Source organism: Coenobita brevimanus, chromosome 101, assembly GCF_032717465.1.
Source record: "Coenobita brevimanus isolate Jiangsu-jjx chromosome 101, ASM3271746v2, whole genome shotgun sequence".
In the NCBI taxonomy this organism is placed as follows: Eukaryota; Metazoa; Arthropoda; class Malacostraca; order Decapoda; family Coenobitidae; genus Coenobita; species Coenobita brevimanus.
The window spans coordinates 38,732,670-38,759,737 of NC_137054.1; the positions used below are offsets into that span (position 1 = coordinate 38,732,670).

Here is a 27,068-nt window from a genome sequence, read left to right on the forward strand (position 1 = left end):
GGACGAGGTGATGGTTGTTCTCAAGGACGAGGATGAGCACAGGGAGGGATGGGACACACGAGGCAAGCGGACTTTGGAAAACCTTCGCCGCTACAACATCAAGTCTGTGCTGTACAACTGGGTTAGTGCATGGAAGGAAGTCCCTGTGAAGACTCTGGAAAATGGTTGGTCTCGTCTGCTTCTTGGAACGGATGTGGAGTACGATTTTCTAGGCTTTGACGTGGATGACTTCCATGCACAGCTACGTATGCACGGCGACGATGTAGATGTGGACGATGTTCGTGAGTGGTTGGATGACGACGAGGGTGATCCTGGGTATCAGACGTTGTCTGATATCAAGATCGCGTCTTCGGTTGCAGGTGTCAGTACCGAACTTGAAGATTCCGACGCTGAATTTGATGATGATGCGGACACCTCTCAGCAGGACACTACTCCAGCCATCCCCAAGCTGAGCGCACTCCGGGAACATCTAGAGTTCGTCCTAGACTACCTGGAACACCCGGACTGCGACAGGGTGATGGGGCCCTTGGGACTCGTGGAGGAAGTGCGTGCTTTCAGGCAGCGCATCATCAATCGTCAGAATCGTCGCTCATTGCGTTAATCAACCATTGACAGTTTTTTCAGGCCCGTGACCCCCGCTGTGCCCAGCCCTGGCTCCACTCCGTTGCCTCCCCAAGACAGGCCCTCATGCTCCAAGCCACAGCCCAGCACATCAGCCACGGTGGAGTCACCACTCGACGTGAGTTTGCGGCTGTCTTCAGAGTCCTCTGCAGTGGGTACGCCATCACCACGACCCAGCGATGCACCCCTAGGTCACCTGCCAGTGATACTCTCGGACTCTGACAGTGAATAAACAGCAAGAACTTCTCCACTAGACCACAAGGGAATTTTGAGTGTTGTGCAGTGAAAAAAACAGTGTGTTGTGTTAAGGATTTAAAGTTGTGAGAGAAAAGACTCTATAGAAACAAAATTTAACATAAATAGACTTGTTTGTTTTGGGTTTGGAAAATTATAAGAATGGGAAAAGTTAAAGTGCAACACTTAGTAAGCCACAATGGAGCATTATTTAGACAAAAGTGCACACTGTGAAGAGAACGGACTTCTGTGTTTTATTGACTAAGTTCAGTGCAAGACTTCAGGAACAGTGTACTGCAAGTGCTTCAGGAAATCGTTCTTACTGTCAGAGTCCGAGAGGAGGCGGTTATTCATCGAGGTGGCCATGGACTTGCTGTAAGTAGGCAGAATGTTTCATACTGTACTTTTTTCCATACTATACTTACCTCATTTCACTCTTTAATGTCCTTTATAGGTGTGAATAGGGTGTTAGTAGCTATGCATGTGCAGTAGGAATGTGTTTTTCTGAGTTAGGCTAGGTTAGGGTCCATAAGTACCAGAATGTTTATTAATGTATGAACATACTTCTAAACCCTCATTTTATGTTTCTTTTGCATTTATTTCAGTCATTTATGTGCCTTATTGGTGTGATTTGGGTCTTAAATAGGTGCTATGCATGTCCAGAGGGAGTTGTATAGGTGTTTCTCTGAGTTAGGGTCCATAAGTACAAGTCCATAAGCTGGGGCCCAATATCTGGACAAAACCAATAACCGGACCTACCTATGGCTCTATTACGTCAGATATTGGAGTGATTACTGTATATATATATATATATATATATATATATAATATATATATATATATATATATATATATATATATATATATATACAGTCAACCCTTGGCTGTCACGGGTTTTGCTATCGCGTTTCATGGCTATCACGGACAGGTGAAATGCAACATGATTACCTTTATCGCTACCTCAAATACTGCTATCGCGGACGATGGTCGGCCAGAAACATTCAAATCGCGCGGGCTCCGCCCATGCGTATACTCGCGCCGTGATTGGCGCGACGTCACAGGCTACCCGAGCGCTGATTGGCCCAAGACATGGTTACAGCTACCCATCCTTCCCAAGTTCCCGCCAAGGTTCAGAGAGAGTCAGCGTTACCAGTCGACAGCAGCTATAGCCGTGAAGACCTATTGTTCAACCACAATGGCCACCAATACCCCATCCAACCCTCCTACCATTGCCAATGTGCACGTAACGCGGCTAACCCAGGACGGCAAGTGAGGAAGAGGAAGAACCTGCCTTATGCTCAGGGTCCCTTCCAGACTCCTGATGAAGCTGATCAATTCCTAGACGAGATAGAACGTCGGAGGGGTGGCCAGTAATACTCCACCCCAGCCTCGGAACCCCTTGAACCCACCCAAGCCCCTCATCCTCTCCAAAAATGTTAAGTAAAATGGCTTATTACAGTTAATTCTGTTTTATTGATAACCTTTATGTACTGTACTGTTGTTAATTTGCAGCATTGGTTTGTAATCCCAGGTATTTTAGTGAAGGAGATGTGAAAATAGGGTAAGGTTGGGGTAAAGTTGGAGGTCGGGGAACCAATTAGAATTTTTCCCATTAGTTCTTAAGTATGGCTATCGCGGGTCGCCTAGGGTACCAATTACTCGTGATAGCCAAGGGTTGACTGTATATATATATATATTTATATATACAGTAGAACCTCTTTGGTCCAGACCCCTTTGATCCGGATTTCTGTTAATTTGGACAAAATTTAAAAATAATAAGCTCCAAAAATATGTTGAAAGTAATTCTAAAGTCATTTTCAGTATCGGCGCGGAAAGCGATCATCATTCGTTTAGTCTCGGATCACGCTAGGTCGCAACATGGGCGCCTGTTTAAACACACGCTAGCATTCGTTCCATCAGCTAGTTCACCAACCATTTATATTTTTACGCTGTACAGTAATCCCGCATATTTCGCGGTAGTTACGTTCTTGTAACCCCCGCGAAAAGTCAATTCCGCGAATACTCTATTAACAATTGAAAACTTGCACTTGTGTCCACCATGCTGCCCATCACACAGTCCATGTCCATACTGATTGCGAGACAATTCGCCGTCAGACAATTCCCCGTCAAAACATGGACGATTCCCCTTCAGAACAATTCGCACCCTGGACGATTCCCCGCCATTCTATAAATATACTAATCAATACTTTCATCAATATACTTATTATTAATTAATCAATACTTTGATAACTATATTTCAGGGGGATCCAGCAGTCTATGTTCAGTAGCGTAGGTTCTGGATATTATTTATTAGTTGCACCTTTAGTCAATAATTAACTTGTTTCTTCCTCGCTGTAGTCGCCTTTGAATTATATTCTAGCGTCACCCATAGCTATCTTCATTAATGAAGGCGAATTGTTTTGTGTTTGTTGTGACTGCGAATTATCCCGAAACCTCCATACTCATCCCGAAATACCTTCTTACAAGATTGAAAGCACATACTCCATTATGAAGGAAAAACGTAACACCGTACTGTAATACACAATTATCTACACATTTATTAACAAAACAGTACAAAATAAAAAGATGCATTAACTGGTGATAGCAAACACTCGCACGGTCGTTTCTTAGCTTGTCCAGTAACACAATTTTCTCTGCTAAGGTCATAACTTGATCGTTTTGTCACTTTGGAGTTCTTACTAATTGTATTATTAGCCCTTGGTGAGGCTGGCTTACGTCCTGGGGCCATGTGGAAAGCAAGTGGGAGGTAAGAGGCTCATATCATAGTGTGGTTACAACCACAATAGCCACCTAAGGCAGTCAGGCGTGGACTGAAGAATGCGGGACAGAGAGCAGTGTTGCCATATCCAAACAACGAAATTATGCTAGGGCAATGAAAAAATTATGCTAGATTGAGCATATTTGTTCCAAGTAAAAAATGAATTATGCTAACTTGAAGCTAAATGATAAAATTCTATACATATTCGTGCAACATATTAATTATGTATTGTTTACTATGAAAATATTAAAATGAACCTACATACAGTAAGAGGATAAATATCGGTATCTACCCATACTGCTTTTTCCCACGAAACTTACGTTCTTCTGATGGATTTTGATGTGATTCATTCGATTTTGAGCATCGTTTCCGTCGGAAATAACGAGATTTTGAGTTATGACCCCCCCCCCATCCCCCTGAAATAATGAAGGATCTTTGGGGAATCGGGGGTTATAGGGAGGGGGGAAAACACAGAAAATGGTCATTTCCGACTGAAATGAAGCTGAAAATCGAATGAATCATACCAAAATCCATCGGAAAAACCTAGGTTTCATGGGTAAAGTACAAAGCTCAAACTTATCCTAACCTAACCTAACCGAACCAAACTGAACCTAACCTAAAACCTAACCTAACCTAATCCAACCTAACCTAACCTAACCTAACCTAATCCAACCCAACCAAGCCCAAACTGAAAGTAACCAATTATTCAAACATCTTCTTACCTTAGTCCTCTCTCTCTCTCTCTCTCTCTCTCTCTCTGATTTGTAGCTTTTATAAAATTATTCTAAAAATATTCCATTCCATTCAAAATTATGCTAGAATGATTCTAAAACTTCTAATATGTTAAAAAATATTCCAGACTCGAAAATTTGATCAAAATTATGCTAAAAGAATAAAATTATGCTAGATATGGTAACACTGGCAGAGGGGCCACGGGAAAGGGACAGAGGGTGGCGTGAGTTTACCGCGCTACAATTGGAAGCTGCAGGAATTTCATTTTTTTTTTTTTCTGTATATTCAAGGATATTTTTGTTGAACTTATTAATGCTAAGAAAATCCGCGAGAGGGCAAAACCGTAGACAAAAAATCCGCAAAAAATGCGGGATTACTGTATTTCAAACCTTAATCCTCCGTACCATGCCCCTTAATGCAAGTGTAGCTTCTGCAATGAATAAAGGTGTTAAAAGGAAGCATGTAACACTATGTATTGCAGATAAAGTGAAAATACTGGATAAACTAGAGGCTGGTGTTCCTCCACTGAAACTCATGAACTAGTTTGGTATCGCCAAACAAACTGTGTCGGACATCAAGAAAAACAAAGATAAAATTAGACAGTTTGCTTTAAAATTTGATGTTACAAACAGTGACTGTGGTGAAAATAAAAGAAAAACTCTAAAAATGCCACATATGTTAATAATTATCAAACATATCATATATATATAGTTTTTGGTATGAACTGGAGATTACCTTGATGGTCCGGACAATCTGCTAATTCAGACAACCCTTCCCCCCATATAGTCCGAATGAGAGAGGTTCTACTGTATATATATACTGTATACACAGTGCTCGTCAGAAGTATCGAGCGCCTATGGCAGGGCGCACAATACTTTTGGCAAAAAAGAATCACCCGTTTTTGGTACTAAAAATTGAGCCAGACGTTTGGGGCACTAGCATGACATCATGGGACCTTGAGGCCTTACTGCGCGCTGGTTGGTTACCACCTCAGTTGCCTACGGGCTGCATGAGAGAGAGGAACTCTGCTGCGTCTCCCTCTCTTATTGCGCCATTTTTTACCTAGTGTCCTGGAGTGTTTTAGCTTTCGTCACTTTGTTATTGCCCCTATCTGTGAACTTTCGAGTGAAATCATATCCCAGATCATTGCTCTAAAGGAGGCAGGCCACCTCATGAAGGAATTTAGTGAATTGGTTGGTGTGGCTCAATCGACAGTGCGTAGGTGGTGTGCGCGTTTTCGAGTGGAAAACAGTGGTGACGTTCCCACAAAGAAACCGTGGTCTGGTAGGCCCAGGAAAACTTCCCGAGGTCTGTTAATGTTTTAAACGTGCAGTGGAGTCTAATCCTCGTGTGAGCGCAAGGAAAATAAAGGAGAGCAACCCGGAAGTGTTTTGTGAGGTTTCTATGTGCACGGTGTCTCGAAGAGTCCATGATCTTGGTTACAGAAGTCACAGGCCTGTGAGAAAGCCTCTTCTTACACATTACCAGCGACTTCGTAGGCTTGCCTTTGCTAACAAATACCTTAAATGGGGTGAGGACCAATGGTTATCAGTGTTTTGATCTGATGAGGCAACGTTTAGTGTTACCTGTAATCGAGGAGCACGGATGTACCAGTGCAAAGGTAGTGACCCACTTGACCCCCGTTACGTGGAAAGCACAGTTAAATGCCCTGATTTACTCATGGTATGGGCTTGTTTTTCTGATAAAGGTTTAGGAAAGCTTGTTGTGCTTCCCAAGAACTGCAGAGTGAATCAGGGCGTTCATCTGGAGCTTCTTTGTGACCATTTTCCTGAGTCCTTCGAGCTCACAGGTGCACGAGTGTTTCAGCAGGATGGTGCACCTGCTCATAAAGCCAAATCGGTCACCAATTGGCTTCATGACTGTGAGGTATCATTTATGAACGACTGGCCAGGCAATAGCCCAGACCTCAACCCGATAAAAAAACCTCTGGTACCTCGAAAAGAAGAATCTCTAAGGGAAGGAGGTGAGCTCTCTGCCTAAGCTGGAAGCAACCATTCGTGACTCCTGGGACAATATATCCCTCCAGCACCTCAGGAACCTCCCCCTTTCACTTCCAAGGCATCTCAGGTCCATGAAGAAGAGTAAAGGATACCCTACGAAGCATTAAAGGTAAATAAAATGCATTATTTATATGTTTTTTCAATGTTGAAAGGTTTGTTTCGTAGGAGGGATGCTGGGCGCTTGATACTTCTGACAAGCACTGTATATATATATATATATATAGATAGATAGATATAGATATATATATATATATATATATATATATATATATATATACATACAGCAAGCTCGCCCCCAAAGCGTGGGTTTCGTTCCTAATGTGGCGCGTTCGGCGCCAAACCACGTAAGTTTTAACTACTCCTTATTTTGCTCCCTAGATTTCCTAAATGTGGTCTTTTGCTGTTATCTGCCATTGGTAATCAATATGAAGCACTTTAAGTGGTTAGAAGGTTTATTTAATGTTATAACTTACAAATACAGTACTGCACAGCAAAACTTCAACATACAAATACCTAAACACAAGGCAACATTCCGATGCCGAAACCAGTCTGCGTTCTTTAATCTTACGTTATTTTGTACATATCCCAGCACTAACCGTGTATAATTGCGAGCGGGTTCGGCGAAAACGTGTTCCGGGCGAGTTTACTGTATATATATATATATATATATATATATATATGAGGCCATGCATGCAAGTTTGTACCAAGCGCCACCCAAGCCGATCATGTGTTTTCCTGTTATATCACTATTTTGACCCTTCTTTTATATCCCAGGCATGTCGCTTGCTACAATTTTGAACTAGACATAAGGTTGAAAGTCCTCCAAAATACAACACTGAAATCGATTTGTGAGGTGAGGGTGGGTGACAGACCGCCAGCGCGGGCGAATTTGTGCCAAGCGACACCGACAGGGTGAGTCACTGCCAATCCACTTGCTGTACACTGTTAGCTGTTGTTAGCATCTAACAATTGTTATGAATGTAATTTTAATTTATGTACCAGATTATTAAGTAAATTTTGCAAATGGTCTGACATGGTAAATAAGGTCAATATTGTTTCTCATTAACCCAGAAACTCTTATGCTAATGATAGGGCTACGTGCTATTTTCAGCGTTTCCAGCGCATGCTGTTGGCGGTACTGCGAAGGCCCAGTTTTGCCTCGTGTGTCATTCTCCTCATACAAAAGCTACATTTTTCCTTTTGTGTGTGTGTGTGTGTGTGTGTGTGTGTGTGTGTGTGTGTGTGTGTGTTCATTGTGCTCTTAATGTCTTCTGATAGTAAGTATGTTGATGACCCTACCGCTGGGCCTTCAGGGGTGCAAGAGAGCGGCCCTGATGAAGGCTCCAAGTCTTTTAAAGTGGCTGCTTTTTACACCCACAAAGCTTGCCCTGGTCTTATGGATAAAGCACACGGTGTCAGTGTGGCAGCTTTGGAGAGCAGTGATAGTCATAGTGATGATGGTGATAATGGTGCAGCTAGTGTGCCGTTATGTGAGGCTGCTGGCGATGGTGATATGGCTCCTGGTGCCATAGTTCGTCGTGGTGAAAGTGATGGGGTTGTTGTGATGATAGTGATGACGCTGGTGATAATGTTGGATGTGTGGCACTACCTGAGGGCACTGGGGGTGGTGATAATACACGTGGTGGCCTAGTGCATTATCACCACCCCCTAGTGTATATTTGATGTCTTTATGTCCATTAACAACTATGTACTGAATGGTTTTGTGATCATGAACTTTGAGTGAAAATTCTGTCGCACTAGGAAAACAGGTGTTTTCTCTTGCTCTAATTGGTTTATCCAAAATCTGTACATATATTCTTAATCTGCATCCATTCCTCTTTACCATGGTTTTTTAATGGAGTCTCTAGCATTATTAATAATGGAGTTATACTTCATTGAAGTTGTATACTAAAAATCGCTGATTTTCGGCATTTTGAAAAAATATTTAATTTTGTATATTTGCGTATATTATTTTCAGTGACTAACAACATGGGCATATTTGGCACACTTTACCCTTCATTATGGTCTTTGAATGAAGTCTTTAGCTTTAAAAACAACGGGGTTATGATCATTTCAATATTCGCAAACTTTAAACTCGATTTCTGGCTTTTTAAAAAAATGTCGCATGGTACAAACTCGCACGCGCTGCCTCATGTATATATATATATATATATATAATCCGTGCCCTAGGGTGGAAAAGGTGGTTGGGATGATGATGATGAATGATTATATAAACATACATGAAATTCCTTCAATAGTACTTAAAATTGCTCCTCAGTGTTGGCTCCTGTACTGGCAAAACTTTTCTGCTTATGCATTCGTACCTCAAGTTTTCCAGCTCTTGGAAAGAAGAAACTTCTGATCCATCAAACTATAGACCAATTGCAATAACTTCCATTCTCGGTAAAGTTCTTGAGACACTAATTAACAAACACTTAGTGAAGCATCTAGAAATTAATCAATGATCGGCAGCTTGGATTTAGACAAGAACGTTCAACTGTTGACATTCTTTGCCTTCTTATCAGTCAGATTAACAAAACAATAGACCAATACGGTGAAACACACACAATTGCACTGGATATTTCAAAAGCATTTGACAGACTGTGGCACTGGGCCTTATTGTCAAAGATGTCACACCATGAGCTTGCATCACTGGTTCCTCTAATTTCTTCTTACCTTCATGATAGAAAAATATGGGTCATGGTAGATAGAATTTATTCTCAGTTTCATTCCATAAAGGCTGGCGTACCTCAGGGATCAGTTTTGGTGCCAACCCTCATTCTCAGTCATATAAATGACCTTCTAACTGTCACTCACAACCCAATACACTCTTATGCTGATGACTCAACGCTTCATAGTTCTTTCACATTTAGTACCTCCTTTACACAATTTGATATTATAAATTCCTAAATAAACACAGCAGTTTCTCTGAACCAGGACCTTTCTAAAATTTATCAGTGGACAAACAAATCTGGTCTCATTTAATGCTCAGAAAACTAAATACATTAACCTCCAACAGAAAGAATCCCTTAGATTCTCACATAATTTTCAGTGATGTCAATATTCCCATATCCACTACAGTTGTTATCTAGGTGTTACTCTAAACCCCAACCTAAGTTGGACAGTTTATGTTAAATCCCAAGCAAAAAATGCTTCTAAAAAATTGGGACTTATGTACAGAGTTCGTGAGTTCTTCACGGACGAGCAGATGGCCAGAATATACAAAAGTCATGTGTGTTCTCATATCGTATACTGTTCACCACCGTAGAGTGAATGTGGAACTGTTGCATTGAGGCATTTGGACAAAATTCAGAATAAAGCCATTAGATTAATCAATAATCCTGCCATTACGCAGGACCTTGCTCCATTATCAGTACATAGAGATGTAGTTTCTTTAGCATTATTTTATCGATATTTTTACCGTAAGTGCTGTGATGAACTGGCTTCAGTTGTGCCTCCCCTTCACATTTTCTCCCGAAATACTCAGGCAGCTGGGAGTGCCCATTAACTCACACTCTCTCCCCGGCAATGCACAACCTCTGCTTATCAAAATTCATTTATCCCCAGAACTACTACTCTCTGGAATTCACTTCCTGGGAGTTGCTTCCCACATACATTCAATCCACTTCAATATAATCCACTTGTTATCAGTATTTTATGAATGGAAGATGCCTTTAGGCACATGGACTTATTTTTTTTCCTTTGTTTTTCCTTTCTCCATTTATTATCTATTTAAAATATATATATATATATATATATATATATATATATATATGAGGTGGAGGGATGGAGTTGAGCGGTATATGAGGGAGAGGGGGGTGAGTTGGGGGGAGGGTAGTCAAATGGTGGGTGACAGAGCGACTTGGAGGCGTTTTGTCTGCTGCCACCCGTTGCGGGATTAGGGCGTCGGGCTATATATAGATAGATATATATATATATATGTATATATACACTATGACCTCACTACAACCGTCTTCACTAGACCGGAATTTGCTTTTTTCGGAGTTGTGGAGCTGACCGGAATTATTTCTTATATGGTAAATGTAGTGGTACTCTTTTTCTAGGATAGCTCTGCATAGAGTGGCAAGCCAGATGATTTCCTGTGAATCAGGAAATCATTTACAGCTATGGTGGTAACCTATAACCAACCAACACATGTTCCCTACGTGACAGCAGGTGGGTTGTCAAAGGGTTAGTACCCCTCCCCGGAAAACAGCAAACTAAAAATACGAACAAGAAGCCATGAACCAGGACTGAGCAAAAGGTGGTGACTAAGGACCGAACAAAGGACACGGTACGGGTGGGTACATGGAATGTAAGGGGTGCAAATCATGAGGTGAAAGAAAGAGAGATTGTCCAGGTGCTTGAGGGTGCAAAAGTGGATGTATGTGGATTAACTGAAACTAAATGGTGAGGTGAAAGTGTGAGAGAATGGGAGTACGGATGAGGTATCTGCGCAGGAGTAGGTGAGAATTAGAGGGCAAAAGAAGGGGCATGCATTGTTGTGAGTAAAAGCTGGAAAGAGAATATAAGAGAGTATGGATCAGTTGGCTCAAGGATTGTGTGGGTAAGATTGAAAGTTGGACTACAAATGTGGTCAGTTGTATGCATGTATGCGCCAGAACAAGATCGTGCAAGCAGAGTGAGAGAAGAGTTCTGGACAAATGTGGAAGCGTGCATGGAAAAGTTTGAAACGAATGAGAGAGTGTTTCTGATATGAGATATGAATGGAAAAGTAGGGAATGTGAAGGTGGATGGAGTGGTTGGTGAGTGGGGTGTGCCTGCAGAGATAGATGAGAATGGCAGTGCTTTAGTGGACATTTGTGCCTGGAGGGGGTTGGTGATAGCCAATACCCTCTTCAGGCACAAAATGATCCATAGGTATAAATGGCGAGTGACGAGAAGGGTGAGTGGTGAACTGAATGAACGGAAGGCAGTGACTGATTATGTGTGTGTGGATGAAAGGCTGAAAAGGTGTGTAATGGATGCAAGAGTATACAGAGTTTGGGGGAGTGGAGTTTCTGACCACCACAAAGTGGTGGTCAGAATCAAGGTACAAATGAAATGGAGAAATAGAAGAAGGGAACGACTGGAGGAAGTAGCTTATACAAGGAAAGTGGATAGGTTACAAGAAGATGAAAAAAAGGCAGAATATAAGAGGGATATGGAGGAGCAATTTGGTAAATATGGATTGGAGCAGATGGGGGATGTCGAAGTTGTGTGTGGGATTTTCACTGAAGAAATCTATGTGGCATGTGAGATGGTGTGTGGGATGAAGAGAAGACAAAACGGGGTGCTGGGAACAGCATGGTGGAATGAAGAGATGAGAGAGGCTGTGGCACAAAAAAAGAAAGCATATAGTGAGTGGATGAGAAACAGGGGTGTGGAAGAAGTTGAGAGACAGAAGAGAATGTTATATGTAGAGAGGAAGAGAGAGGTGAAAAGATTAGTAAGAGAGAGTAAAAAAGAGAGTGGATGAGGAATTTGGAATGAATTTGAGTGTCAGGTGGATGGAATGTAAGTAAATGTTTTGGAAGGAGATAAAGAAAGTTAGACAGGGTGGCAAAGAAGATATTTGGGGAGTGAAAGATGAAAATGGTAGATTACTAGTGGAGAAGGGAGAAAAAGTGAGCAGATGGAGAGAATCCTTTAAGGAATTGTTGACAATAGAGAATGAAAGTAATGCGAGTGTAAGTGGCTGGGGAATGGCTGGGAGACAGAGGGATGTGAGAAGAGAGGAAGAAATCAATAGGATTGAAGTTGTGGAAGCAGTGAAGAAAGTTAAAATAGGGAAAGCTCCAGGAATTGATGAAGTGTGTGGTGAAATGCAGAAGCATGGGGCAGAGATAGTGGTGGAGTGGATGTGGAAGATGTGCAGATTGGTCTGGGAGGAAGGTAGAGTCCCGGAGGATTGGAAGTTAGATATAATTATTCTCCTGTACAAAGGAAAAGGGGAAAAAGAAGTGTTTGGTAATCATAGGGGCATTTGCATTCTTAGTGTAGTAGGAAAAGTATATACTAGGATATTTATTGACAGAGTTATGGGAATAACAGAGCAATTAGTTGGAGAAGACCAGGGAGGTTTTAGGAGTGGAAGAGGTTGTGTAGATCAGGTATTCATTCTTAGATCTTTGGTGGAAAAGTTTCTAGAGAAGGAAAAGAAGTTTTGCGGCCTTCATGGATTTGGAGAAAGCATGTCACAGGATGGATAGACAAGGTTTGTGGAAAGTATTAAGAGTATATGAAGTAGATGGGAAGTTGTTGAATGCTGTGAAGGGTATGTATGAGGGTGCTATGGCTGCAGTGCGTGTGGATAGTAAAATAGTGAATTTTTCTGTTTGGAGGTTGGATTGAAACAGGGATGTGTCATGTCTCCATGGTTGTTCAGTCTGTATATGGATGGGGTTATAAAAGAGAGACAATGTAAGGCAGTGGATGTTGGAGCAGCCCCAGTGAGGGAGGGCAGTTTTTGGAAACTCCATGTCCTGTTCTTTGCAGATGATACTGTGTTGTCAAGTGAAGACCAAGGAGGGCTGCAAGGCTTGGTTTATGAGTTTGGGAGAGTGTGTAAGTAACAAAATCTAAAGGTGAACGTATGGAAGAGTAAAGTTATCGTCTTTGAGAGATGTGAAGTCAGTGAATGTACAGTGAGTTTGGATGAGGATGAAATGGAAAATGTGAGTGTGTTTAAGTACTTGGGTAGTGTGATGAGTAAGGATGGAAGTTTAGAGAGCGAAGTGCTTGAAAGGGTGCAACATGGAAGAAAGGTTGCTGGTTCCTTGAAAGCAGTGATAAGAAACAGGGAAGTGAGCATGGAAGTGTAAAAGTTACTACATGACAATATTGTGATACCAACTCGAAAGTGAGCATGGAAGTGTAAAAGTTACTACATGACAATATTGTGATACCAACTCGAATGTATGGAATTGAAGCTTGGACGATGTTGGAAGGACAGAAGTCAAGAGTGAGAGCAGTGGAAATGAGTTACTTGAGAGGACCATGTGAAGTCACATGGAGAGACAGACTGACAAATGAGGAAGTGAAGGAGCATTATGATGTGGTTGTAGATGTGATAGGAAGCATTAGGAGAAACACATTGAGGTGGTTTGGCCATGTGGAGAGGATGGAGAGAGAGAGATTGACAAGGAGTGTGTATGTGAGTGAGGTGGAGGGGGGGGGAGGGGGCAGCCAGGGATGGGATTTAAGGATGGAGTGGAGAAGTATATGAGGGAGGGGGTTGTGAGCTGGTATCAGGGCAGTGAAATGGCAGGGGACTGTGTGACATGGAAGCGATTTGTTTGTGGCCACACCTTACGGGATTGAGGCGTCTGGCAATAGGTAGATAGATAGATTAGATGGTAAATAAATATAAATTTCGGTATACATACAGTATATATATATATATATATATATATATGTATATCCATCCATCCATCCATCATCCAATCCTACATTGCCCCATGAGGAGCTTAGGAGCCCGGGGCTAGGCAGTTGGTCCTGACATTGAAGATGAGAGTGACCAGCCTCACTCATCCCTGAGTGGCATTACATGAGCAATAAACCCCAACCATCCCTTGGATATAAACCTTCACCGGCTCAGTCCGACTGGAGCAAAATAATTACCCACTAAACCACCAGGCGCCAAAATTTAGTTATATGGTTACCACCCAGTGTAGTAAATGGTTTCTTGGTGTACAAGAAACCATCTGGCTTGTCAGGCAGTGTAGAGTCACCCACAGGTAGAAGGAAGATGAAAGAATGAAGGAAAGAAAGACAGAAGAGGGAGTGTAATGTCTCCCGTAGGTAGAAGGACGAGAAAAAACTGAAGGAAAGAAAGACAGAAGAAGATTGAAGGAAAGAAGGATGGAGGAGAGGAAAGGATAGACACCTGAGAGCAGCACCACATTGAGTGAGTGAATGGTAAGTGCCCCCACCTATATATATATATATATATATATATATATATATATATATATATATATATATATATATATATATATATATATATATATATATATATATATATATATATATACACACACACACACACACACACACACACACACACACACTCAAACCTCGATTTAAGGGACTTCCTGTTATGGGATTTCAGATTGAAGGGACTCCATATTCTACCTGACAAACGGACAAGATTATTAAAAAATGATGCTTAATGTCTAGGTTATACACATAAATATGTTTCTGTAGTTTATGGACATAATATGGGTAGGGGAATGCAGACACTACTCAGTCATAAACCATCCTGGCACTTCTGTTTATTTTGAAAATAAAGGGACCTTACATATAAAAAAATGAGATATGACTGTATTGATACATATCATATTCTGTTTGCTGACAGAATTACTGGTATACTACATTACTTCCCCCCAAAAAAAAAAGGAAAAAGCAACACTGTATACCAAACTCTCAACTATAGTATATGAAAAAATTTAACTAAATACTACTGGTGATAATTCAACAGTATCAACTATTTTGATCTTGCAGTACTAGTGTATTACAAATCTAATCTAACAACAGGTTTTCTGTTCCTACTGGATCTCCTCAAAAGTGGGTTTTCCCACAACATTCTGTGGGCCTACTGGTACTTTACCACATGGAATAGTACTCTCAGGAGATTCAGCAGTTTGTGATCCAGTAGTCATTGCATGACATGGGCTGGGATACATCTTTTCCCTCAAGACTGACACTTTGATCAAAACTGGGTACAAGTACAGGTAGTTCTACACTCTCTTCAGTGTTGGTGCCAGCAGATGATTCATCATAAGCCATGATTACATTGTCCACATGTACCATTTTCAAAGATTCACCAACTCTCACCAACAACTGTCTAGCACCACACACCTTTTCCACAACTCCCACACACCATTTATCCTGAGATCCTCCACCTCTCATATTGTTCCTAACTTGTACCTTCTCACCAACATGGAAGTCTCGCTCTTTAGCATTCCTTTTATCATCATAGAGTTTCTGGTTTTCTTGCTTAACCTTAACATGCTGTGCTAAATTCAGCTTTAACAAAGTAAGTCTTGTTCTTAATCTTCTTTTGAGCATCAGCTCACCAGGGGTACAGCCAGTAACACTGTGAGGGGTGGATCAATATCTCAGCAAAAAATCAGCAAGTCTATGCTTCATTGACCTTCCATGAGTACCTTCCATAACTTGCTTTGTCAGTGACTCCTTTAACACTCACAGATCTTTCTGCAGCCCCATTAGAAGATGGGTGATAAGGTGGCACTAAAATATACTTGATACCATTTTGCTTGGTGAAACTGCTAAATTCTGCTGACTGAAAGGGATGACCATTGTCAGATACTAGTATTTCAGGAATCCCACATTCTGCAAATATCAGATGTAACTTATCCTTGGTGCATGCAGCTGTAGTACTGTGCATGTGCCTAACATCAATCCATTTAGAGTGACTATCAATCAGAACTAAAAATTTATCTCTTCCCTTTTCACAAAAGTCTATGTGAACTCTTTGAAAGGGACGAGTAGGCCAACCCCATGGTTTCAAAGGTGATGCAGGTGGCTGGCTCCTAACACTTTGACATACTGCACATTTTCTGACTAAGCTCTCTATTTGTTCATCCATTCTAGGCCACCAAATGAAACTTCTAGCTAAAGCTTTCGTACCACATACACCAGGGTGCCCAAAATGGACCTCATCCAGCAAGTGGGCTCTAAAACATTCACGTATGATGACTCTGAGTCCCCACAGCAAACAACCTTCTTCAACTGAAATTTCATTCCTTCTATGGTAATATGGTTTCATTTCGTCAGGTATATCATCACACCACCCATACAAAGTGTAATCCATCACCCTAGTCAGCACAAAGTCTTTTTTAGTTTCATGAGCAATCATTTTACATGTGACTGGGAAGTCGCTGTCAATCAGCATTACTGAATAAACTGTGGAATCTTCTCTGAGTCCTGAATCATTATTACATGGTATTCTTGATAATGCATCAGCATTTGCATGATTTACAGAGTGTCTAAAATCTAATTCAAAATCATATGCAGATAAAATGATTGCCCATCTTTGCATCCTTGTGGCTGCAAGGGGAGGTATTGGTGACTTTGGACCAAGAATAGCTAGGAGACGAAGAATAGCTTGGAGAGGCTTGTGATCTGTAACCAATGTAAACTTTCGGCCATACATGGAACTTCTTAACTCCATAGATGATGGAAAGAGCCTCCTTCTCAATTTGTGCATAATTTTTTCACATGATGCAAGAGTTCTAGAAGCATAAACAGTAGGGCATTCTGTTCCATTATCCATCACATGGCTAATGACAGCACCCAGTCCATGACTGGAAGCATCACAAGCCAATTTTAGAGTTCTCTCAGTATCATAGTGCACTAATAACTTTGCACTTGATAAGGCACACTTGCAGGCATCAAAAGATTTTTCAACTTTACTGTTCCATCTCCAAACTACTCTTTTCTTTAATAATTCATGCAAGGGTGTCAGGGTGGTAGCTAAATCTGGCAGAAAACGTGAGTAATATTGTACCATTCCTAGAAAAGCCTTTAGTTCACTACCTGACTTCGGAGCTGACATATTGACAATGTTCTTGACTTTATCTTCTACAGGATACGACCCTTCAGCCGTTACACGATATCCAAGATAAGTCACTTCCTGTAAAAAAAACACACTTTTCTCAGTTCAACTTGACTTTGTTATCATGTAGTTTGTCTAATACTTTCTTCAAAGTTTTAACGTGATCATCATAACTTTTACTCACAATCAAAAGATCATCCTGAAAGCAAAGAACATTCTCAGTACCACACAAAATCTTATCAGTAATACTCTAGAATAATTTTGGTGCAGACTTTATCCCATATAGTAACTTTGTATACTGCTACAAGCCTTTGTGTGTGTTGATGATCAAATACTTCTGACGCTCCTTGTCATCATGTACCTGAGCATAAGCATGGGATAAATCTTGCTTGGAAAATATGGTTCCACCAGTCAAAGCAGCAAATAAATCCTGTGCAGTGGGTACAGGGTACTGCTCGTCCACCATAGCTGTATCCACATTGACCTTGTAGTCCCCACAAATTCTCACTGTTTTATCAGTTTTGGGTACAGTTACAATTGGAGCAACCCACTCACTCTGATCAGTTTTTACAATAACACCATATTTTTCTAGTTTATCCAGCTCCTTTTCAACTTCCTTCTTCAAAGCATATGGGCCAGGCCTTGGTTTAAACTAAACTGGTCTAACATTGTCACAAACATTTATATGTGTTTCATACCCTTTAGTGCCTTCATAGGAATCCTCAAACAGTGTGGCACAGTTATATAATAAGGAATTTATGCTAGACTGAGCATCAACACTGTCAGTGGTAATACTGAAGATTTCATTCCAGTTTAACCTGAGAGACTGCAACCGTGTCTGCCCAGCAAAATGGGCTTACCTACATAACTTGCCACAGTCATGCTTAGATTCAATTTCTGATCGCCATACGTCACTTCACAAGCAAACTGACTTTCCAGCAACAATTTCTCTCCAGTATATGTCCTAAGCTTTACAGCAGATTTCTATAGAGGCATATAAGAAAACATCATATGGTACATATCTTTACTTATAATTGAGAAATTTGCTGCCGTATCAACGTCCATGCTCACATTCCTGTCATTTATTAATAAATCAGCTACATACTTATGCCTTGGTCTGTTTGCATTAGTGGTATACACAGTGAGAACATTCACTTCTTCACATTCAGAATCAGAATATTTTACTAGGTCAATACTGTTGACTTTACCTCTGTTAGCACGACTCTGAATACCTCTGCAGGCCGTAGATATGCGACCAACTTTGCTGCACAAATAACCCTTGGAATTTTTAAATTTACAGGCAGAAGGATAATGCTGACCATGACACCCGAAACACTTAATTGCTTCTCTGTTAGCATTACCACTGTCATCTGTCTTCTTCCTTCCGCTACCCTTTACTCTCAAACCATCTACCTTATTTACAGTGCTGGACTCATGGGTCTCACTCCTTGAACTAGGCCTGTTTTCCAATGTGTGAACAGTGCCAATAGCATCGCTGTGTACCACAAACTCCCTGGTGTTTTTCTGAGCCAGTTCCATTGCCAAAGCTAAACGGCATGCCTTCTCGAAAGTTGGGTCTGGAGTGTTCATTAATTTGTTTTGGATGTTGTCATTATTCAGACCAATGACAAATCTGTCCCTCAGAGCCCTGTCCAAACACTGACCAAAGTTACAGTGAATAGATAGTTTTATCAAAGCTAGTATGTAATCACTCACGGACTCCTCTTTCTGTCTATCTCTGGTGCTGAATCTGTAGCTCTCTGCTATTTCCAGTGGGGCAGCATTGAAATGTTGCTGAAGAGTAGAGATAATCTGGTCAAAAGAAGCACCTTTTGGCTTGACAGGTGCGAGTAAACTGGATAATACTGAATATGCTGTAGCTCCAACCTCAATGAGAAAAATCGCCTTCCTTCTTTCTGCCATACTCGTTCGTTGTTTCTCATCTCCCTTCAATGTAGAGACCATTAGCAAGAAAGAAAAGATCCATTCGCTCACAATGTGAAGCAAAGTCTTACTTACATTCATCGTAGACACCCAGATGTCCTAGGAACACGCTCCCTGCAGAGTCAGGCATGGCTGCCGGGTTGAGTATCACTCTTTGTTTTCTTCCTTGCACCAGTTTTAAACTCAGGAACAGAGGAAGCACATCACTAGAACTCAGGGTCAGCATCTCAGCAGCTGTGAGAAGACCTCAAGTATCCCATCCTCATCACCAAAATTTTAGTATATGGACATAAAATGGGTAGGGGAATGCAGACACTAGCCTACTCAGTTGTAAGCCATCCTGGGACTTCTGTTTCTTTTGAAAGTAAATGGACCTTACATAAAAAAAATGAGATATGACATTATATTGATACATATCATATTCTATTTACTGAATAAATTACAGATATACTACAGTTTCTTTATACAGTATCCGTAAAATAATATTCATAATCATATAAATAAGTAAGATAGGTGAAAGAGTCATTGCGTTTCATAATAAGATTGTCTTTATATATGTAAAACAATGGACATATTCAAGTATGGGACATTTCCAAGTAAGGGACAAGTTGATTCCCCATTTAGTCCCTAAAATTGAGGTTTGAGAGAGAGAGATAGTGTATATATATATATATTTGTGGTAGATGGGGGCACTCACCATCCACTCACTTGATGTAGTGCTGCTCATGGGTGTCTGCCCTTTCCTCTCCTCCATCCTTCTTTCCTTCCATCCTCTTCTTTCTTTCTCTTCTTCATTCTTTCCTCTTCCTTCTGCCTACAGGTGACTTTACACTCCCTCTTTTGTCTTTCTTTCCTTCATTCTTTCCTCTTCCTTCTGCCTGTAGGTGACTCTACACTGAGTGACAAGCCAAATGGTTTTCTGTACATCAGGAAACCAGTTACTATGCTGGGTGGTAACCATATAACCAAATTTCGGTGCCTGGTGGTTTAGTGGGTAATTACGGAGCTCCAGTCGGATTGAGCTGGTGAAGGTTTATATTCAAGGGGTGGTTGGGGTTTATTGCTCACGTACTGCCACTCAGGGATGAGTGAGGCTGGTCACTCTCATCTTAAATGTCAGGAACAACTTGCCTAGCCCCAGGCTGCTGTGCTCCTCATGGGGCAATGTAGGATTGGATGATGAATGAATGAATGAATAAATAAATAAATATATATATATATATATATATATATATATATAGATATAGATATAGATATAGATATATATATATATATATATATATATATATATGTATGTATGTATACCCATACATACAGTACATAGATACATGTAGTAAAGCCTTCCTTAATTGGCATTCCCCTAAGTCAGGGTTATATATAAGTTGGCACAAATATACATTCAAGAAATCATTTTTGAAAATTGACCATATTGCAAAAAAGGAATCAGCAAAATTGATCCTAAGTTGGCTGAATGCTGACCAATAACAACCCAAACTTCGCATTATGTGAGGCGTGAGGCGTCAAGGTATCCTGTCGAAACGTTAAGTCAAAATTTTGTTGGCACACTAGTTGTTGGCCTGAAATATACCAACTTGGGTAGTATAAACTTACTGAGCCAACACGCTGTGCATCACGTGGAGCTTTGTCTTGCCTCAGACACTATCCGCGATGGGTCACTCCTGCTTACTTGTGACTGTGACAAGTGTTGTGCACTTTTCAAGTTTACTTAACCTGCATCCTGCCATCATGTCATCTCTGTATGGTACTAAGGGAGCCTCTGGGATGCTGCCATGTATGCAAACTTGGTAAGTGATCTTAGACACTTTGTTTTGATTTGTTTTTTGGGGGGAGGAGATGATTTTCATAACTCGGCAGTTCGCCTAAGTCAGCAAGGCCTCATCCCCTAGTATATCGATATAGGGAATTTTTTCACTATATACTTTCGCCTGTTTGTGCGATGGGGTTATGTCAAGTGAAAACCCGCTGCTTAACAGTTTATTGTGTAGTGAGGTCAATATAACATGGGTTCAGTGGGGATAAGGAGGGCACCTGTGACCTTGAAACCTAAAATCTAAAAAAAAAAGAAACTTAACCATTTTAGGCATGCTTTCAGTGCCCTTAGTAGCACCATGCTCTCCACTAGGGGTAGCATCCATGCCTGACATGATTTCCAAGTCAAAAGTTTCTGCATTTCGCACAGAAAAAGTTGTCACTCCAATTAATATTGCACACTGCACAATTTTTTGCGAACTTACACTATTATTTGGCGATAGACATACTGTTGTGTTTCACTGGTGTAGCATGAACGAACTGGAAGGAAGGGGAGATCACAGAGAATTCAAACCCTGCAGCCATCTTGGCATAAACGTCTGATTGTTGGCATGTGTGGGAGGCACTGTGTATGCACGAGATTGTCATATGTGGCCACCACAATTATTGTACAAGCAAGTTTCTGCATTGTTATCACGAAACTGGGTATATCTTTTAGTTTGTCAGTCTACTGATTTATCACATACCAAACTGATGTATGATATAGTTGATTTAAAGTCAGACCTGTATATCTGTAATAACTTTTTCATATCAGCATTTCCAACCACAGGTATCTTTGGCTGCCCTAAAGTCACTGCAAGAGATGCTGCAGGCAGGTCGGCCTTCAGGATTACCACCCATGCCTAGTCCTGCCACAGATGTTGCTCCAGCTTCACCCCAGCTCCATCCCCATGACTCATCTGTGCCAGAGGATGCCATTGCCAACTGGAACACAGCATGGAAGGTACTATACAGCTGAGTATATTCAGTAGGAAGGATTAGTTGAAAAGTAAAAGGGGAAGGAAACTTAACTGAAGTACTGGGTGATCAATGACACTGCAGTTTTAGAGAGAGAGAGAGAGAGAGAGAGAGAGAGAGACAAAGAGAGAGAGAGAGAGACAAAGAGAGAGAGAGAGAGAGAGAGAGAGAGAGACAAAGAGAGAGAGAGAGAGAGAGACAAAGAGAGAGAGAGAGATAATGTGGTAGGTGGGGGTTCTTGCCATCCGCTCACTTGATGTAGTGCTGCTCTCTTGTGTCTGCCCTTTCTTCTCTTCCCTCCATCCTCTTCTGTCTTTCTTTCCTTCATTCCTTCCTCTTCCTTCTACTGATGGATGACTTTACATTCCCTCTTCTGTCTTTCTTTCCTTCATTCTTTCTTGTTCCTTTTGCCTATGGGTGACAAGCCAAATGGTTTCCTTTACACCAGGAAACCATTTACTATACTGGGTGGTAACCATATGACCAAATTATGGCCCCTGGTAGTCTAGCGAGTAATAAAAGCACTCCAGTTGGACTAAGCCTGTGTAGGTTTATATCCAAGAGATGGTTGGGGTTTATTGATCATGTAATGCCACTCAAGGATGAGTGAGGCTGGTCACTCTCATCTTAAATGTCAGGACCAGCTTGCCTAGTTGCGGGCTCTTATGCTTCTTTTGGGGTATCGTAGGATTGGATGGATGGCTGGATATATATATATATATATATATATATATATATATATATATATACAGGTATATATATATATATATATATATATATATATATATATATATATATATATATACAGGTATATATATATATATATATATATATATATATTGTTACAGAACAGAGAAAGATAATGTACACTTTAAGTGAGAATACTAAAAATCACTACTGTCCCGTAAAGTTCCAGGTTCAAAACAAAAGAGTTGGGTAAAATTACAAGTTAAAGTTTAATGCTCAGACTAACAATAAAACATCCAGGACTCATAAGGATAATGTAATGGCAAAAAACAGGTTAAATATATGGTTAACTGCAATAGCCTCTATTAACACAAAATTAGCAAGAGTAAATTTATCTAAGTCAGCCCTGATAAAATGAGAAAACCAGATAATACTCAGTGAATGCAAGATATATTATTACAGATGCAAAATATTATTAATAAGGGCTGACACCCAAAACACATGAATCACAAAAACCTTACTAGGCCTAAGAATTAACACCTTACGCTACACAGTACAAGAAAAAATGCAGTAACAGTTATACTCAAATTATACAGCTGCTAGATGGTTGGAGACTTCCTGAGCACTCACAATAATAAGAACTGTACAGGGGAGGACAGAGATGTGAACAAAATGAGGAGTAGATCTAAGTGGCAATTAATGCAGAGACTGAGCTCATTATATAGGGGCCGGCAGAGCTTGATACAACTTGTAAGAAGGACGCGCAAATGAAGCCATAGGGGACAAAGAGTTGACAATCCTGCTCTGAACAACAGAAAGAACGACTTACTCTACTATAAGGGGAGAGGGGGGGGAGTGAGGTAGAACACGCTCGTGATCAAACATGCAGCATACTGTACATTAGAATTACACAAAGGATGATGAAATCATAGGCTATGTAACACCTCCCCACAAAGAAAAAGAAATTTACAAAGGAAATTTCTTATTACTCTAAAACAATCTGTCTAAAGTCTAGATAAGCAATCTGCAATAACATTTTCTTTCCCCTTGACATGTTGTATGTCTAATGAATACTCCTGAAGAAGTAGACTCCATCTTGTCAATCTCTGATTTTTATCTTTAAACTTACTAAGGAATTTCAGTGGGTTATGATCGGTATAAATGACTATGGGGTTAAAACCAGAACACAAATAAAATGAAAAATGCTGTAAACCCAAAATCAAGGCCAAAAGCTCTTTCTCAATAGTTGAGTAGTTCTTTTGAGGTGGAGTGAACTTCTTACTGTAATAAGATACAGGGTGTTCAATACCCTGATCATCCTCTTTGCAGCAAAACAGCCCCAGCTCCTGTATCACTTGCATCAACAGCCATCTTAAAAGGCTTAGCAAAATTTGGAGTAGCGAGCACTGGCTGACTTAATAGGATAGCTTTAAGTTTGGTGAAAGAGGATTCACAGTTATCGGTCCAGACAAATTTAACTCCCTTTTTCAGTAGGTCTGTAAGTGGTGATACAAGAATTGAAAAGTTAAGAACAAATCTCCTGTAATAACCTACCATTCCCAAAAATCTTTGTAGCTCTTTCCTACCTGAACCTTAGCTGCTGGTGGTGCAACATGTCCATCACCAATTACATACCCAAGGTACTGAACTTTAGCTTGACCAAACTCACACTTTGATAAATTAGCTGCAAGATTAGCCTGAACCAAATGCTCAAGAAATTTACTGACATGGCATAGGTGATCTTTCCAGTTGTCACTGAAGATTAATACATCATCAGTATAAACAACACACCCTGCCAAACCCTCTGTTACAACATTCATGAGCTTCTGAAATGTGGCTGGTGCATTCTTCATACCATATGGCATTACAGAACATGCAAAAGTCTTTCCTAGTGTTACAAAACATGAGATCTCCCTAGCACGTTCAGTCATAGGTACTTGCCAGTATCCCTTTAACAAATCAAACTTACATATGTACCTAGCCTTTCCAATCTTGTCTATGCAATCTTCCACGCGAGGGAGAGGGTAAGTGTCTGTTTTGGTTATCTGATTAACACGTCTGTAGTCGATGCAAAGCCGCTGTGACCCACCTGGCTTAGGGACTAGAGTGACAGGAGAACTCCACTCACTCTGACAGGGCTCAGTCATCTTGTGGTCCAACAGGTAGCCAAGCTCCTTCTGGATGAGAGGAACTTTCACTGGGTTCACACGGTAAGGAGGCAATTTAATTGGCTTTGCGTCTCCAACATCGACATCATGCATCAACACAGTGGTTCTTCCTGGAGTGGCACGGAACACTTGCGGGTACTCCTGCAGTAATGCCGAAAACTCCTGCCTTTCCTCGGGAGGTAGATGAGAAAGCTTAGTCTGGAGATCATTCATGATATCAGGATTCTTCCCCAAACTATCACTCAGACTCATGCTGCATGGGAGAGCTTCACTTGCAGACTCGGGTGGAACAGCTACAGTGCAGACTGGGTTATTTTCGTCCCGCCTGTGATATAACTTTAGCACGTTGATGTGACAAAGTTGCTTGTTCTTTCTACGATCTGGTGTGGCGATGACATAGTTGATATCACTGAGTTTCTTCTCCACGAAATAAGGACCACTAAACTTGGCTTGAAGAGGTTGCCTATGCACCGGTAGCAGAATCAAAACCTGATCTCCTGGCTGAAAGTGGCGTAACCTGGACTTCTTATCATACCAAGTCTTCATCTTCTCCTGAGCAGCTCCTAAATTCTCTCTCGCCAGCTGTAAAGCAGTGGACAGTCGTTCTTTGAACTTCATCACATACTCCAGCAGGTTGACCTCATGTTCCTCCGACAGCCAGCATTCCTTGAGTAGCTTAAGGGGTCCTCTTACTTCATGGCCAAACAGTAGTTCAAAAGGTGAGAAGCCCAGTGATTCATTTGGAGATTCTCTTGCGGCAAATACAACGAATGGAAGACCTTTACCCAGTCTTTCTGATGTTCCAAACAGTATTTCTTGAGCATCGATTTGAGTGTTTGATGATATCTCTCCAGCGCTCCTTGGGTCTGGGGATGGTAAGCTGAAGACGTGATCTGGGTGATGCCCAACTCTTTCAGAGACTGCTTGAAAACATTTGACATGAAATTACTTCCCCGGTCTGACTGTACCTCCTTGGGCAGACCAAACTTTGTGAAGAACCCTAGCATTTCCTTAACCACGTTCTTTGCTGAGATATTTCTAAGTGGAATGGCTTCAGGATAACGAGTAGCCATATCAATCAGGGTCAACACATAAGAAAATCCTGAAGAAGTCTTAGGAAGAGGGCCCACAATATCCACCAACACACGGGTGAATGGCGCCTCAAAAGAAGGAATGGGAACTAGAGGTGCAACCTTTTCGGTCTGATTACACTTTCCCACAACTTGACAGGTGTGACAAGACTTACAATACCAGGAAACATCCCTGAAGATACCTGGCCAGTAGAAGTGTTTCAAAATGCATGCCACAGTCTTCCTCACTCCAAGGTGTCCTGGCAGACTGGAATCATGAGCCACTCTAATGATATCCTGCCTACAAACACAAGGGATGACAACTTGATGTACAACCTCCCATTCACAGTCGGCTGATGCTGTTGGGGGTCTCCACTTCCTCATAAGTACTCCTGACTTTATATAATAACAAATAGAAGCACCAGCTGACTCTTCTTCACTGCAAGCAGAGTTAGCTAGACCTTTCAACTCAGGGTCAGCAACCTGCAACTCAACCAACTCTTGACGAGACAAATTATCAACACTACGCGGTACTGCCTCATTTGGTGAGTGGTCCAAATTAGCAAGAAAAGTGTCAGCTAGGATAACATCATCATCATCATCATTATCCTCTAAGTCACCAGTAACTTTAGACTTAGCCCTAGTGACAGCACATGCAGGGAACACATCAGGGACATCACAATCCTGGGCCGCAGCCACTGGCTCACTGGACAACTGAGGAGCCGGACACACTTGACTTCCACCAATATCATTTCCAAGTAAGAAAGTTACACCTGACATTGGGAGTGTCTCAACCAACCCAACCATAACGGAACCATTAACAAAACCAGACTCTAAATTCACTCTGCACAGAGGGACAGAGAAGTAATTATTCCCTACACCTTGTAAGATTACAGTTTCATCAGAGGAATTAACATTAGAGCCTAGAACACTGGTCAGCATAAGGGATTGGCAAGCACCTGTATCACGATATATTTTAACTGATTTCCTGTCATTACTGTCCAGTGGACTGACAAAACCATCAGACAGGAAATTAGCACATGAACTCTTGAGAGTGTCACCCACGTTACTGCTCAAAAGAGGAGCTCCATCATGAGAATTTAATTTACCCCTCAAAGCAGGTTCAGTTAACTCAGTTAAAGAATTCTGGGAACTCTCAAGGGTGGACACTAGACCAATTGACTGAATATTTAAAGACTCCTTTTTGTTCACATCACGCTGTCTCCTGAAACATTTCTCCATAGTATGACCAAGCTTACTACAATAAGTACATTTACTTTTCTGAAATCTAGAGGTTAAGCTGGTATTTACTTCCTGAGAAACATCATCCTTATTCTCTTTCCTGTTACCTGTACTCTGAGTAGAGGCAACGTACTTACTCTCAGCTTTCCTTTTTTCTTTAGAATATCTCTTGTGAGTGAGAACATATTCATCAGCTAAAAC

General features: G+C 41.1%; 1 protein-coding gene across 1 annotated transcript in view; it reads left to right on the forward strand.

Annotated features, from left to right (window-relative positions):
• The window catches only part of LOC145415010 (protein MON2 homolog), a 1,148,323-nt gene that overhangs the window by 726,776 nt on the left and 394,479 nt on the right, over positions 1–27,068 (forward strand). The window contains exon 22 of the mRNA XM_080284427.1: positions 21,513–21,686. Within this exon, the coding sequence (XP_080140553.1) occupies positions 21,513–21,686 (174 nt within the window). The remainder of the gene's footprint in view (positions 1–21,512; positions 21,687–27,068) is intronic.